At 40.0% G+C, this 16,392-nt stretch overlaps 1 protein-coding gene across 1 annotated transcript in view; it reads left to right on the forward strand.

Moving 5' to 3' along the window:
- Positions 1-16,392, forward strand: part of LOC132515376 (kinesin-like protein KIF28P) — an 82,821-nt gene that overhangs the window by 28,320 nt on the left and 38,109 nt on the right. The window contains exons 4-7 of the mRNA XM_060141822.1: positions 6,312-6,347; positions 10,125-10,349; positions 12,214-12,368; positions 16,236-16,347. Coding sequence (XP_059997805.1) covers positions 6,312-6,347; positions 10,125-10,349; positions 12,214-12,368; positions 16,236-16,347 — 528 coding nt within the window. The remainder of the gene's footprint in view (positions 1-6,311; positions 6,348-10,124; positions 10,350-12,213; positions 12,369-16,235; positions 16,348-16,392) is intronic.

Here is a 16,392-nt window from a genome sequence, read left to right on the forward strand (position 1 = left end):
AGTTTTCTGGTGGCATCTTTAGGATTCTCTATGTATAGTATCATGTCACCTGCAAACAGTGACAGTTTTACGTCTTCTTTTCCAATTTGTATTCCTTTTATTTCTTTTTCTTCTCTGATTGCCATGGCTAGGACTTCCAAAATTATGTTGAATAATAGTGGCGAGAGTGGACATCCTTGTCTTTTTCCTGATCTTAGAGGAAATATTTTCAGTTTTTCATGATTGAGAATGATGTTTACTATGGGTTTGTCACATATGGCCTTTATTATGTTGAGGTAGGTTCCCTCTATGCCCACTTTCTGGAGAGTTTTTACCATAAATGGGTAAAATGCTTGTCAAAAGCTTTTCCTGCATCTATTGAGATGATCATATGGTTTTTCTTCTTCAGTTTTTTAATATGGTGTATTGCATTGATTGATTTGCATACATTGAAGAATCCTTGCATCGCTGGGATAAATCCCACTTGATCATGGTGTATGATCCTTTAAATGTGTTGTTGGATTCTGTTTGCTAGTATTTTGTTGAGGATTTTTTCATCTATATCCATCAGTGATATTGGTCTGTAATTTTCTTTTTTTTTTTTTAGCATCTTTGGTTTTGGTATCAGGGTGATGATGAGCTCGTAGAACGAGTTTGGGAGTGTTCCTTCCTCTGCAATTTTTTGGAAGAGTTTGAGACGGTGTTAGCTCTACTCTAAATGCTTGATAGAATTCACCTGTGAAGTCATCTGGTCCTGGACTTCTGTTTGTTGGAAGATTTTTAATCACAGTTTCAATTTCTTTACTTCTGATTGGTCTGTTCTTTTTTTTCTATTTCTTCCTGGTTCAGTCTTGGAAGGTTATACCTTTCTAAGAATTTGTCCATTTCTTCCAGGTTGTCCATTTTATTGGCATAGAGTTGCTTGTAGCAGTCTCTTAGGATGCTTTGTATTTCTGCGGTGTCTGTTTTAACTTCTCCTTTTTCATTTCTAATTTTAGAGTCCTCTCCCTCTTTTTCTTGATGAGTCTGGCTAAAGGTTTATCAATTTTGTTTATCTTCTCAAAGAACTAGCTTTTAGTTTTATTGATCTCTGCTATTGTTTTCTTTGTTTCTATTTCATTTATTTCTGCTCTGATCATTAGGATTTCTTTCCTTCTACTAACTTTGGATTATGTTTGTTCTTCTTTCTCTAGTTCCTTTAGGTGTAAAGTTAGATAGTTTATTTGAGATTTTTCTTGTATCTTGAGGTAGGACTGTATTGCTATAAACTTCTCTTTTAGAACTACTTTTGTTGCGTGCTGTAGGTTTTGGATCGTTGTGTTTTCATTGTCATTTGTCTCTAGGTATTTTTTGATTTCCTCCTTGATTCTTCAGTGATCTCTTGGTTATTTAGTAATGTATTGTTTAGCCTCCATGTGTTTGTATTTTTTACAGATCTTTTCCTGTAATTGATACCTAGTCTCGTAGCATTGTGGTCGGAAAAGATACTTGATACAATTTCAGTTTTCTTAAATTTACCACGGCTTGATTTGTGACCCAAGATATGATCTATCCTGGAGAATGTTCCATGAGCACTTGAGAAAAATGTGTATTCTGTTGTTTTTGGATGGAATGTCCTATAAATATCAATTAAGTCCATCTTGTTTAATGTATCATCTAAAGCTTGTGTTTCTTTATTTATTTTCATTTTGCATGATCTGTCCATTGGTGAAAGTGGAGTGTTAAAGTCCCCTACTCTGAATGTGTTACTGTGGATTTCCCCTTTTATGGCTGTTAGTATTTGCCTTATGTATTGAGGTGCTCCTATGTTGGGTGCATAAATATTTACAAATGTTATATCTTCTTCTTGGATCGATCCCTTGATCATTATGTAGTGTCCTTCTTTGTCTCTTCTAATAGTCTTTATTTTAAAATCTGTTTTGTCTGATATGAGTATTGCTACTCCAGCTTTCTTTTGGTTTCCAATTGCATGTAATATCTTTTTCCATGCCCTCACTTTCAGTCTGTATGTGTCCCTAGGTCTGAAGTGGGTCTCTTGTAGACAGCATATGTAAGGGTCTTGTTTTTGTATCCATTCAGCCAGTCTGTGTCTTTTGGTGGGAGGATTTAATCCATTTACATTTAAGGTAATTATCAATATGTATGTTCCTATTCCCATTTTCTTAATTGTTTTGGGTTTGTTATTGTAGGTCTTTTCCTTCTCTTGTGTTTCTTGCCTAGAGAAGTTCCTTTAGCATTTGTTGTAAAAGTGGTTTGGTGGTGCTGAACTCTCTCAGCTTTTGCTTGTCTGTAAAGGTTTTAATTTCTCCATCAAATCTGAATGAGATTCTTGCTGGGTAGAGTCATCTTGGTTGTAGGTTTTTCTCCTTCATCACTTTAAATATGTCCTGCCAGTCCCTTCTGGCTTGCAGAGTTTCTGCTGAAAGATCAGCTGTTAACCTTATGGGGATTCCCTTGTGTGTTATTTGTTGTTTTTCCCTTGCTGCTTTTAATATGTTTTGTATTTAATTTTTGACAATTTGATTAATATGTGTCTTGGCATGTTTCTCCTTGTATTTATCCTGTATGGGACTCTCTGTGCTTCCTGGACTTGATTAACTATTTCCTTTCCCATATTAGGGAAGTTTTCAACTATAATCTCTTCAAATATTTTCTCAGTTCCTTTCTTTTTCTCTTTTTCTTCTGGGACCCCTATAATTTGACCGTTGCTGTGTTTAATGTTGTCCCAGAGGTCTCTGAGACTGTCCTCAGTTCTTTTCATTCTTTTTTCTTTATTCTGCTCTGCAACACTTATTTCCACTAATTTATCTTCCGGGTCACTTATCCATTCTTCTGCCTCAGTTATTCTGCTTTTGATCCCATCTAGAGTATTTTTCATTTCATTTATTGTGTTCTTCATTGCTGATTGTTTCCTCTTTAGTTCTTCTAGGTCCTTGTTAAATGTTTCTTGCATTTATTCTATTTCCAAGATTTTGGATCATCATTACTATCATTATTCTGAATTCTTTTTCAGGTAGACTACCTATTTCCTCTTCATTTGTTAGGTCTGGTGGGTTTTTATCTTGCTCCTTCATCTGCTGTGTGTTTTTCTGTCTTTTCATTTTGCTTATCTTACTGTGTTTGGGGTCTCCTTTTTGCAGGCTTCAGGTTCGTAGTTCCCGTTGTTTTTGGTGTCTGTCCCCAGTGGCTAAGGTTGGTTCAGTGGGTTGTGCAGGCTTCCTGGTGGAGGGGACTAGTGCCTGTGTTCTGGTGGTTGAGGCTGGATCTTGTCTTTCTGGTGGGTAGGTCCACGTCTGGTGGTGTGTTTTGGGGTGTCTGTGGCCTTATTATGATTTTAGGCAGACTCTCTGCTAATGGGTGGTGGTGTGTTCCTGTCTTGCTAGTCATTTGGCATAGGGTGTCCGGCACTGTAGCTTGCTGGTCATTGAGTGAAGCTGGGTGCTGGTGTTGAGATGGAGATCTCTGGGAGATTTTTGCCGTTTGATATTATGTGGAGCTGGGAGGTCTCTTGTGGACCAGTGTCCTGAAGTTGGCTCTCCCACCTCAGAGGCACAGCACTGACTCCTGGCTTCAGCACCAAGAGCCTTTCATCCACACGGCTCAGAATAAAAGGGAGAAAAAGTAGAAAGAAAGAAAGAGGATAAAATAAAATAAAGATAAAATAAAGTTATTAAAATAAAAGATAATTATTAAGAAAAAACATTTTTTTAAGTAAAAAAAAAAAGGAAAACGGACAGATAGAACCCTAGGACAGATGGTGAAAGCAAAGCTATACAGACAAAATCTCACACAGAAGCATACGCATACACACTCACAAAAAGAAGAAAAGGGGAAAAAATAATATGTCTTGCTCTCAAAGTCCACCTCCTCAATTTGGGATGATTCGTTGTCTATTCATGTATTCCACAGATGCAGGGTACATCAAGTTGATTGTGGAGCTTTAATCCGCTGCTCCTGAGGCTGCTGGGAGAGATTTTCCTTTCTCTTCTTTGTTCTCACAGCTCGCAGGTGCTCAGCTTTGGATTTGGCCCCGCCTCTGCGTGTAGGTCTCCGGAGGGCGTGTGTTCTTCGCTCAGACAGGACAGGGTTAAAGGAGCAGCTGATTCAGGGGCTCTGGCTCACTCAGGCCGGGGGAGGGAGGGGTACGGATGCGCGGCGCAGAGGCCGGCATGACGTTGCACCAGCCTGAGGCGCGCCATGCATTCTCCCGGGGAAGTTGTCCCTGGATCCTGGGACCCTGGCAGTGACGGGCTGCACAGGCTCCCCGGAAGGGGAGTGTGGATAGTGACCTGTGCTCGCACACAGGCTTCTTGGTGGCGGCAGCAGCAGCCTTAGCGTCTCATGCCTGTCTCTGGGGTCCGCGCTTTTAGCTGCGGCTCGCGCCCGTCTGTGGAGCTCCTTTAAGCAGCGCTCTTAATCCCCTCTCCTCGCGCACCAGGAAACAGAGGGAAGAGAAAGTCTCTTGCCTCTTTGGCAGGTCCAGACTTTTTGCCGTACTCCCTCCCAAGTAGCCGTGGCGCACTAGCCCCCTTCAGGCTGTGTTCACGCCGCCAACCCGTCCTCTCCCTGGGATCCGACTGAAGCCCAAGCCCCAGCTCCCAGCCCCGCCCGCCCCAGCGGGTAAGCAGACAAGCCTCTCGGCCTGGTGAGTGCTGGTTGGCACCGATCCTCTGTGCGGGAATCTCTCTGCTTTGCCCTCCGCACCCCTGTTGCTGTGCTCTCCTCCGCGACTCCAAAGCTTCCCCCCTCCGCCACCCGCAGTCTCCGTCCGCGAAGGGGCTTCTAGTGTGTGGAAACCTTTCCTCCTTCACAGCTCCCTCCCACTGGTGCAGGTCCCATCCCTCTCCTTTTGTCTCTGTTTATTCTTTTTTCTTTTGCCCTACCCAGGTACGTGGGGGGTTTCTTGCCTTTTGGGTGGTCTGAGGTCTTCTGCCAGCATTCAGTAGGTGTTCTGTAGGAGTTGTTCCACGTGTAGCTGTATTTCTGATGTATCTGTGGGGAGGAAGATGATCTCCACGTCCTACTCTTCCGCCATCTTCCCCCTCTCCCCTCCCATGCAGTGTTTTTTGTTGTTGTTGTTTGTTTGTTTGTTTATTTTGCGGTACGCGGGCCTCTCACTGTTGTGGCCTCTCCCATTGCGGAGCACAGGCTCTGGACATGCAGGCTCAGCGGCCACGGCTCACGGGCCCAGTCGCTCCGCGGCATGTGGGACCTTCCCGGACCGGGGCACAAACCCGTGTCCCCTGCATCGGCAGGCGGACTTTCAACCACTGTGCCCCCAGGGAAGCCCTCCCATGCAGTTTTAATCTGCTTCCTCTGTCTTGTTTCTGGAGTAAGCAAGTGTGTGCACACTCTTCATGAGTGGAGTCTTGGTTTCTTACAGCCCTCTGTCAGTCTCACTGGTTTTCAAAGCAGCTAGGGGAACTCATCGTCCTGGTGTCAGACCCCAGGGCTGGGCTGCCCACTGTGTGTTCCAACCTCTCACTCCCCAGTAGGATCTCCAAGCCTGTGTAATACCTCTCCTCTTCTGTGTCCCTCCCAGGGGCACAGGTCCCGACCTGATTGCTTCTCTTCCCTTCCGACCCGATTCTGTGTGGATCTTTCTTATAGCCCTGGTTTTGTAAGCATCCTTCTGCTGGTTTCCAATTAGTTTTCAGTGAGAATTGCTCCACGGGTACACGTATTTTTGATGTGTTAATGAGGGGAGGTGAGCTTAGCGTCCTCCTGCGCTGCCATCTTGATCTCCCCTCCCATTTGTTTATCTTAAAATGTGATGCTCTCTGAAGCTAGTTGGAAGCTCTGGGGAGGTAAGGTTTGACTGGCAGGACTCACCACAGGGTGACTAACAGACAAGCCAGTTTTTCATGGGTGCGGGATGGTGGTGGCAAAATGTCAGTATCTTAGAGCCTTTTCTCTAGACTAGAGTAGTTCAGATTCCCCCAGTCTCCTGTTTAAGGGGTGTAAGCTTGGCTAGCATTATTCCAAAATCACAGTAGGGTGAAGACCAATCATTTTCTCTGCATATGTTCAGATCAGAGAGTGAGCAATAAAGAACAACATTTTTCTCTTCACAGTTGAGGCTGAAACACACACACACAGGCCCACACATATGCAATGTTTTGTATGTTTTTAATTTATATTAAGAACTTCCTCCATATCATTAAAATTACTTGAGAATCTCCTATGGCTTGTGAAAAAGAGCTTTACTGTATTTAATATTTCGCTTTTTCCTTTGTTGTACATTTATCTCGTTTCCATAGTACTTTTTTTTTTTTCCCAAAGATAACAGTTTCAAGAGAATCTTAATTTACTTTGTGCCCTTTTTTATACAGGTTACATTCAGCATGCTGGAAATTTACAATGAACAGGTAACAGTGATATTTTCTGACACACAAATCTGAGTGACTCTCTGCAGCTTAATAAATATCAGAGGCTCCCCCTCACCTATCCTACAGATAAAGTCAAAACTCTTTAGCCTGGCATTGACTATTCAGCCCTAACCTACCTCATTTTAGGTAGGTTCCACTTCACTTTATGTCCTTGTGTCTCCACACATTCTATTTCAGCCACATAGAATGATTCTTCCTTTGCAGAATATGTCATTCTTTCCTACATCTATCTTCCCCTACCCGTAATACCCTTCCTGCTTTCTCTGGCCTTAAAGAAACTACTAAACTTCAAATCCAGCTCAGATGTCAGCTCCTCTATACATCCTAAGGCTTCAGTCAGTCTGGCTTCAGGACAGTGGTTGGCAAACTTTATCTTCAAAGTCCAGACAGAAAATATTTTAGGCTTTGAGGGCCATAAAGTCTCTGTCACCACTACTGTATTCTGCCCTCAGAGCACAAAAGCAGCCACAGAGGTTATGTAAATGAGTGGACGTGGCTGCATACCAATAAACCTTTGTTTACAGACACTGAAGCTTGAATTTCACCTAATTTTCACATCACAAAATATTTTTCTTTTGATTTTTTTCAGCCATTTAAAAATGTGAAAAACATTGTTACCTCAATGATCATACAAAAACAGGTGGAGGGCTGAATTTAGCCCGTGGGCCATAGTTTGCCTGATCATAGAACCTGGGTTCAAATCCCAGCTCTCTCATTTACTAGCTTTGTGACTTTGGGATATCACTTTATCTCAGAGCTCAGTTTGCTTATTTATAAAGTAGAGAATTTAAAATAAGACACTACACTTTGAGATGCACTGAATCTTAAATTTCTAACGTAGCGCTTATCAAACACTAGATATTGAGCAACCTTTCCTCTTTGTGCTTATATCATACTGTAAAATTTTATTTACATATTTGTATCTCCAGAACAGATAATTGTACCTTTCTATTGGAAATACTTAGTATAATACTTGGTTTAGAATGGATGCCCCTAAGGTTTGCTGAATGGGTAAATTGACAGGGGTATCTATAATTGTAAGCTTCTTAAGGGTAGTTTCATACCCCAAGATTTCTTGTGTAACCCCACGCACTATCCCAAAGCCTTGCACTTAATCATTACTAAATAACTATTACTGAAGGAATAAATCTGTCAGTGTTTTTCTCTTTATATTAAGGAGAGAAAATATCTATTTTTTTCTCATATGCTTCCATGAGCCATTTATTACTGTTGAAGTTTGATAGTAAATTCAAATGGGTTATTATGTTAAGGTCACAGATTAAGTTTCTATTTCTTTCAAGTTGATGGGCTTGGGAGACAGTATAGCTCCTTTATTTCATACCAGTAACTTCAGGAGGACAACTTTACTTCCTTTATTATGAAGTTCTTGTGAAAGGAACAGGGGAGAATGGCATCACATTGTGGGTCCCTTACTGATATCTATTAATGAGGATAATCTCTCTGGAGTTCTCTTTTCTTATCTCTAAAATAAGGACATTGGACATCCTAAATACTTCTTCATGTCTCACCTTCTACGAGTCTCTGGTATTTTTCCAGCCGTACTTCAACAAAGGGACATTTATTAGATACTTTTCATGTTTCAGACATCATACTAGACTCTGAGAATGAATAAAACCTAAGACATGATTCCTGTCATGGAGAAGTTTCATAGAAGATATAACATCCACTGAAGATAGTAATAAAATATATTACATACGCCGCATGAATGGTGAAAAGAAAGGCATAGGAGAGAGAGAACTAATACTGCCTGGGATTGTTGGTGTTGTTTGTCAACAGAGTTAGACTGGGCCTTGAAAGATATTTATGAATTTGGTGAGGCAGTAGGAGTCCTGGGGGGCACTTTAGGCAGCAGGATTCATATTTAATAAGTCCACGGATACGTGAAAGCACATGGCATTTAAGGGAACAGTGAGAGTCCTGTGTAGCCAGAGCTGGAAGCATGTGGGGAGGTGAGAACAGGGAAGCATCAGTAGATGGCGCTAAACATCAGTTGCTAAAAGGCGAAGGCTCTTTGTCTGGGAGGCAATGGAGAGACAGTGAAGGGTTCTAAACAGGGAAATAAGAGAATCAGACTGGGGTTTTAGAAAATTTCTCTAGCGGCAAAGTCATATTTGAAGGAGTGCCAGATAGAGACAGACTTAGGAGAGTTCACAAGAGCTGAGGTGAGTGAGGAAATTCTCGTGATAACCATCGATTCAATCTCCAGGTACAACCTGGAGAATCAGGTACCAGGATCTGCCCTTGTCTCTGGGCACTTCCATATTCCATTTAGATAAACCTACTTACCTTTTTTCTAATAAGCCTTCTTCAGACACATCTTCAGCCTTAGATGCCGCTTCCTACAATTTATAATCACTCAGTGGAAGTTATAGAAAAGGCTTCCTATCTAAGACAGAGTTGCCTCCGTTCTGATGTCTGCTTATCTCTGACCTTTCTGTCCACTGTCCTAATTTGCTTTCCTGAATTCAATCTGTGATCTTGCTTTGACTCTAGGACTTAAAGCTACAGAATACTTGGGGAGATCTTAGAGACCATTTTATCCATCGCTCTTCTCTTATGAGGAGAAAACTGGGGATGTAAGAGACTTTCCAAAGCTCTCACACTTTGGAGGCAGAACCAGAACTAAGAGCCCAGGTCAGATTCCCAGCCCAGATCTCCCTGCATCGTATAGCACCAACTACCTGCTCTAGGGGCTCTGGCTCTACCAGGCTCCCATAGCTCGACCTACTGTGCCTTGGCAGAAGTGGCTTTTTTGGGGGAGAGGCAACATGGACTTTCACCTGAGGCCATGGTCTAAGTGTGACATCACAGAAATCTCCAATAATAAGAAGAAAATCCAAAGAATTACCCACAGTCTCTTGTTAGGTTTGGCTGTAGCAAATACTGTTTGGGTTAAATAAGTTTCCCTTGGAAGTAGATATTCACAGTGGTGGCATCTGTTGCAGCATGATTTAACCTAGACAGAACGTTAGGTACTTTGAATGTTACTAACTTTTAAGTGTTTTAAGTTTCATTGATCACTGTTCTCAGGAAAGTAAGACTTCATTACTTTGTAATACAAAATTTGTGATAATTCAGAAAGAGGCTGGGATCATTTCTTTTTATATTATTCACAAGGGATTTGCGAATCAACTACAAGAGTTAACAAGATTGCTAGGAGAATATTTAGGATAATCCAAGAACCATGTTTTCAAGCACAAAAGCTTTAGAATCACCTATGTAAAGTCAGACAACTGTAGATACCGACTAAAATGTTTTTCTTGCTACAAAAGCAGTTCTGCCAGTACTCCATATTCAGTGTATTAAACATTACTTGTTAGCTTAGCTTCAGTTACACTATCTTCTCCGCAAGCATTCACTGAGTTCCTACCACATGTCAGGAACCATGTTAGGATTTACTGTCCTAGTAAAGAAACATGCCCTGCCCTCAGGGACCTCGCAGTCTGGTTGAAGTGCTCTAGGTACTTGAACATAATCAAACTGAATTTCTAAAAAAAATATGCTTCTGATTTCACTAATTACAGCAGGTTTCCATATTTTCTTGCTTGTCATTTCTCTATTCCTTACTTATTTAAATTATGAGGTGGTCTGGTACCTACAGAACTTTAACATTTATTCATTCATCCAATACATATTTACTGAGCACTTAATATATTCTAGAAAGGGCTGTAACGGTGAAATAAACAAAAATCCTTGCCTTCCTGAATTTTGCATTATTTATTCTTTTTTCCACAGGTAAGAGATTTGCTGTCCAAAACCAAGAAACCTGGAGGGCTAAAAGTAAGGGAAGACCAACAGCTGGGCTTTTATGTGGATGGTCTAAAGTCAGTGCCTTGTGAGAACTATGCCCAGATTGAAAGACTGATGGAACAAGGAACAAAAATAAGGACCACAGCTTCAACCAACATGAATGCCAGCAGCAGCCGGTCTCACATGGTCATCACCATTCAGTTCAAGCAGGTGAGATTCAAGTAGATGCCATTGTCCCCACCTCCCACCAAGGGGGTCCAGGGAAAGGTTCCCGGTAGCGTTATGGGCTGGTGAGTATTATGGAATCTTTCTAGAGTTGATCTATGGATTAAGGTGGCTGTTTCCAAACATAGACTATAGGGTCAGAAGCAGGAGAAAGTGAGGCACTTGTCTTCTTGCCTCCCTCCCCCAACATCCATGCCCCCCAACCCCGGCCTAAGTGAGCCCGTTACTAACAGAGGGGTGGCAGTAAGACCTACCAGATCCCAGAAATGCCCCTGAGACTAAAGACTGCTTTCCCTCAAGTAAATTCGATGCTCTGGGAAACAGGTTTTGACCCCCAAGTTGATCAAACTGTGGAGCTATGAGAGTGGGTCTGTGGTTCGTCATGGAGAATTCTACTAGTAGGCTCTGTATGCATCATCAATATAATAATACCCAACTTTCAGATCCATGAGCCTAGGGGACCACCAGATACTGAAGTGTCTTTCTGATATTTGGAATCACAAAGATAAAGTCTTTGAAATCAGGTAATCCATGTAACGCCCCACTAAGTAGAATCTTTGATAAACTAGAGCACACTTTTCTCCTCCATTCTCCTTGGTGGATATCACCGAGTGATCTCTACAGTTATGGACAATTTGATTCAGACATGGTTATTCACAAAGCCTGGTTAAACATTTAGCTACAATTTCACCACCTCCATCCCCTAAGCCACAGCACTAGTAATAGATAAAACAGTAATAAATAAAGATTGTCCTGCTCTAACCAGGAATAGTGGAAAAACACTAGACCATGTATGACTCTGTTTACCAGCTCTGAAACTTTGGGAAGTAACTTACCTTTCCTAAGTCTCAGTTTCTTGTTCTGTAAAAATGAGATGAATAGCTATCCTCATAGGAATGTTGAGAAGTTTAAATAGCATTCTGCATTTTAAAGAACCTTGTAAACTTTTAAATATTATTTACTTAATTTTACAATGTTACTGAAATTCATAAACTTTAAATATGGTTTGCCCCGCTATTTTTTTTTTTTTTTTTTTGCGGTGCGCGGGCCTCTCACTGTTGTGGCCTCTCCCGTTGCGGAGCACAGGCTCCGGACGCGCAGGCTCAGCGGCCATGGCTCACGGGCCCAGCCGCTCCACGGCATGTGGTATCTTCCCGAACTGGGGCACGAACCCGCGTCCCCTGAATCGGCAGGCGGACTCTCAACCACTGCGCCACCAGGGAAGCCCTGCCCTGCTATTTTTTAAACTTGATATGTTAGAGGCAAGAGACAAAATTAACTGGAAAAGAATGATTTTACTCTGTTTATTGGTGTCAGTAACAACATTAACACCTATTTATGTATGCCAGGCATGGTTAGAACCATTACATCTATTATCTTTTACCCTCATAACAACCCCAAAACATGCTATCATCTCTATTTTACAACTGAGAACGTTGAAACTCTGAAAAGTTAAATCATTTGTTCACAGTTACATGACAGAAAGGGAACCTGTAGCATTCTTTCCATTACATGACTACACCATCGTGAACAGTTACTTATTTTGCAGATTTCACAGTAGATTTAAAATACTTATTGATCACAGATATACTAGGGCAATAATTGGTATCTAATATATCATTGGAAGTAGCTTTGCAGAATTGGGAAGGGGCAACTGAGACATTTGAACCTAGTAATGTTATTGTAAAACGTCATTATAAAGAGGATGGCATTTTAACTTGCAAATTTTATTACACCTTTTTTGAGTGTGAAATACAATTAGAAAAAATATTTTAGAATGTAAAATAGATTGTCTTCTTGTGTAGTCTGCTACCACTCTAATAGCATGACCTGTGTTGCTTTCCTACAGGTTTTTCTAGATAGAGGCCTCAGCAAACAATCCAGTATTAATTTGGTGGATTTAGCTGGAAGTGAAAGGCAGAAATCTTCAGGATCTGAAGGTGACAGACTGAGGGAAGGATCACGAGTTAACTTAAGTTTAACCAATTTAGGAAATGTTATCAGGTAAATAATCAGTGGATAGGTACTTATTTGTGCCATAAAAATAAACTCAAATACCAAAATTTAGATTAATCATGACCCTTGGTTCATGACCCACTATCATCATTGGTTCATTCCTGGCCCTCCTGTAGATTTTATTTTAAACTAATTAATTGCTTCTAAATGAAATAACAAATAAAACCACCACCCAACCCAAGAAACAGGTGGTATTCCTCTCCTATTCTCCCCTTGGAGGTAACCACCATATTGAATTTTATGTTTAATCTCCCTCCCTCCCTACTTCCTTCCCTCTTTCTTTCTTTTATCATTTCTTGTTTTATCGCTTGTACACATTATTATTTATTAGTAGCACTGATTTTTGAATTTTATAAAAGGGTAAAATATTATATTGCTTTCTGGATCTTGCATTGTTAAGGTTACTTAGGTATAAATTACATATAGTAAAGTGCACAAATCTTAAATGTTCAGCTCAATGGATTTTTATATATGTATATATCTATGTAATTACCACCTAGACTGAGATATAGTACATTTCCAAAACTCAGAAAACTCCCTCATACCTCCTCCTAATTTTTAATCCTAACAAAAAGAATTGACCTTTGTTATCAAAGATTAGTTTTGCCTAACTGTATTGATTTTCATAAAAATGAGATCATGTATATCAGGTCATTGTCTTTTATTTATTTATTTAATTTTTTTTTTGCATTGGGTCTTCATTGCTGCACGTGGGGGGGCTCTCTCTAGTTTCAGCAAGCAGGGGCTACTCTTTGTTGTGGTGCGTGGGCTTCTCATTGCAATGGTTTCTCTTGTGGCGGAGCACAGGCTCTAGGCACGCAGTCTTCAGTGGTTGTGGCACACGGGCTCAGTAGTTGTGATGCGCAGGCTCAGTAGTTGTGGCACACGGGCTTAGTTGCTCTGCGGCATGTGGGATCTTCCTGGACCAGGGCTCGAACCCGTGTCCTCTGCATTGGCAGGCAGATTCTCAACCACTGCACCACCAGGTCATTGTCTTTTACATCTGGCTTCATTCACTAAGGATTGTGTCTATGAGACTAATCCATGCTGTTTCACTTAGCAATTATTAATGGTTTTTCATTGCTATGCAGTATTCCATTGTAGGAATATACCACTATTTATCCATTCTCCTCTTGTATGGGCATTTAGTTTGTTTCCAGGTTTTGACTATTATGAATAAAGTTGCTATCAACGTTCTTGTACATGTACTTAGGGGAAAATAATTACTCATTCCTCTTAAGTACATACCCAGGAGCAGAGTTTGCTTTTAGATTCAACATTATTGACAATATCTATCCATGTTATGTGTGGCTCTGGTTAATTTATTTTCTGTTCTTTTACTAAATGTTCTGTCTATGAGATTCATCCATGTTGTTACAGTAGCAGTTGTTACTTCTTTTTCATTATTGTGTAGTATTCCATTGTGGGAATATGCCACAATTTATTCCTTCATTCTCATGTTAATTGGCATTTTGGTTGTTTCCAGGTTTTTGTTTGTTTTTTGCTATTACAAACAGTACTACTATGAATATTATTGTACAAATCATTGGGTATCAATATTTCAAAGTTTTTTTGGTATAGACAAAGAATTGAAATTTTGGGGTTTTATATATATAAGGTGTGTGAATACCTTATTTTTCGAGATGGTGACAAATTGTTCTCCAAAGTGGTTGGACCAATTTATATTCCCAGGAGCAATGTATAACATATCCCATTGATCCACATCTTTTCTAAGGCTTGGTATTGTCAAATTTCTTGATATTTACCAATTAAGTGGGTATAAACATATTTTACTATGGTCTTGATAGCATTGGTTACCTACAAGCTGGAGCATCATTTGATTTGCTTATTAGCAATATGTTTCCTCTCAAAATACCTGGTCTTATATTTTTCCGATTATTCTATTGAGTTATTGTCTTTTTGATCGATCTGCAGACATTTTTTACTATTTTTATTACTCTTTTCTCAGGTATATGTACTGTAAATATCTTCTCCCAGTTAGTAGCTTGACTTTTCACTTTTTTAAAGGTGTCTATTGATGAGCAGAAGTTATTGTTTATGTTTTGCAGTTTTGCATTTTCTTTGTCTTGTTTAAGAAAATTTATACTTAAGTTCCTATCCATCTGGAGTTGGTGTGTAGTAGTGTAAGGTGGGCATTCTTTTTGTTATTTTTTCCTTATCGATTACCAATTTTTTCAGATCATTTGCTAAGTAGTCTCTCCTTTCCCCAATGATCTTCTATGCTACTTCTGTTATATGTCAAAATTCAATATGTGCTTACTGTTCCTTGGCTCTTCAATCTGTTTGTCAACGTCTAAATATAATAAACACTTTATCCTATTCCTGGATAATATGAGTATCTCCATCCTACATATGCTATTTTTGATATATATGTTAATTCTATTCTTCTTTAACCCCGAAAGACATTATCATTACTATCTAGTTAGTGTTCATTCACATCTACTCCTTTTTTACTATTTTTATTCATTCCTTCTTAAACATCAGAGCTGCTCTGTATGATCAATTTCCTTCTGGTTGAAGTATGTTCTTTAGAATTTCTTTTAGTGATCATCTGCTGATGGCAAACTCAATTTTTGTTTGGTTGAAATTTCTTTATTTTACCTTATTTTTGAAAGATGATTTTGCTGAGTATATAATTCTGGATGGACAGTATTTTCTTTCAGCTCATTAAGGATACCATTCTCCTGGTTTCTATTCTTGGTCTAATCGCTATTCCCTTGAAGATAATCTTTTTCCCTACCTGCTTTTAAGCTCTTCTTTTTTGAAGTTCCCCAATTTCATTATGTTGCATTTGAGTGTCAGTTTGTCTTTATTTATCCTCCTTGGAATTCCTTAGCCTCCATAGCTCTGTGATAGTGATTTTCATCAATACTAGAAAATTCTCAGCCATTATCTCTCACATATTGCTTCTACCCATTTTTTTTCTCTTTTCTCTCCTGAAACTTCAATTAAACTATTTGAATCTTCTCACCCTGTCTTCCATGTCTCCTAACCTTTCTTTCTTGTTTTCCATCTCTATGTCTCCAGGCTGCAATCTGGATTTCCTCTGAACTATCTGGTTCACTAATTCCCATTATGGCAATGTCTAATTTGCTGTTGAACCTATCCATAGTGTTTTAAATTTCAATTATTGTATCTATTCCTTTCTAGATGTTCATTTTGTTTCTTTTCTAAATCTGATGGATTAATTTTTTAGATTTCTTTTCTCTGTTTGTGATTATAATTTCACAGAGATGGGATTTCCTCCCTCCTCTTCCCACTCTCTTCAGTGACAACACTACTTTCTCTATAGTGCCCTGAGCGGGGCAGGAACTGAGCTGTTATTTTTCTTATTCTCTGTTACTTCTCTTATTCACTGTTACTCTGATGCTGTAGTCCTAAGGGGTCCTAACGCTATGGGATCTTCCTAAGGCAGTATGAGAGAAAGGCAAGAAAAGGACTTAAACCCACTCCCCATTTCTGTCTTCACCCTGCTAGCCACCCTCTTCCTCAGATCACAACCCTTCCCTATACATAAATTTACAATAGCCTGCAGGCTCTGGGTTTTCCTCCAAAGGTTTAGTGTGTTAGTGCCTCAGATCTGGGCTTCCCTCTCTGTTATGGTTTCCCCAGTGCTGACCTTGGAGATAGAACCAGCAGCCTGTGCTGCTGTCTTAACTTCAGCATCTTTGTACAGAAGGTGTCTCAACTATTGGATATTCCTTAGAGTCATGTCTCTGGTATATAGGGTTGACAAGGGGATTTGAGGAGTGTTTCTGACTTATCCACAGGGAAGCAGATTTCTTCTTGATACATGTAAAAAATTTTGTTGTTTTATATTTTCTTTTGATTCAGTGCTCTGGCTGATGCAGCCATGGGGAAGAAAGTCTTGCACATTCCCTACAGAGACTCTGTTCTGACCAAACTGCTCCAGTCAGCTCTGGGTGGGAACAGCAGAACTACTTTGGTAAAGTGATTTTCTTACCACATTTTAGACTGTTTAGACTCATGT

Source organism: Lagenorhynchus albirostris, chromosome 2, assembly GCF_949774975.1.
Source record: "Lagenorhynchus albirostris chromosome 2, mLagAlb1.1, whole genome shotgun sequence".
Lineage (NCBI taxonomy): Eukaryota > Metazoa > Chordata > Mammalia > Artiodactyla > Delphinidae > Lagenorhynchus > Lagenorhynchus albirostris.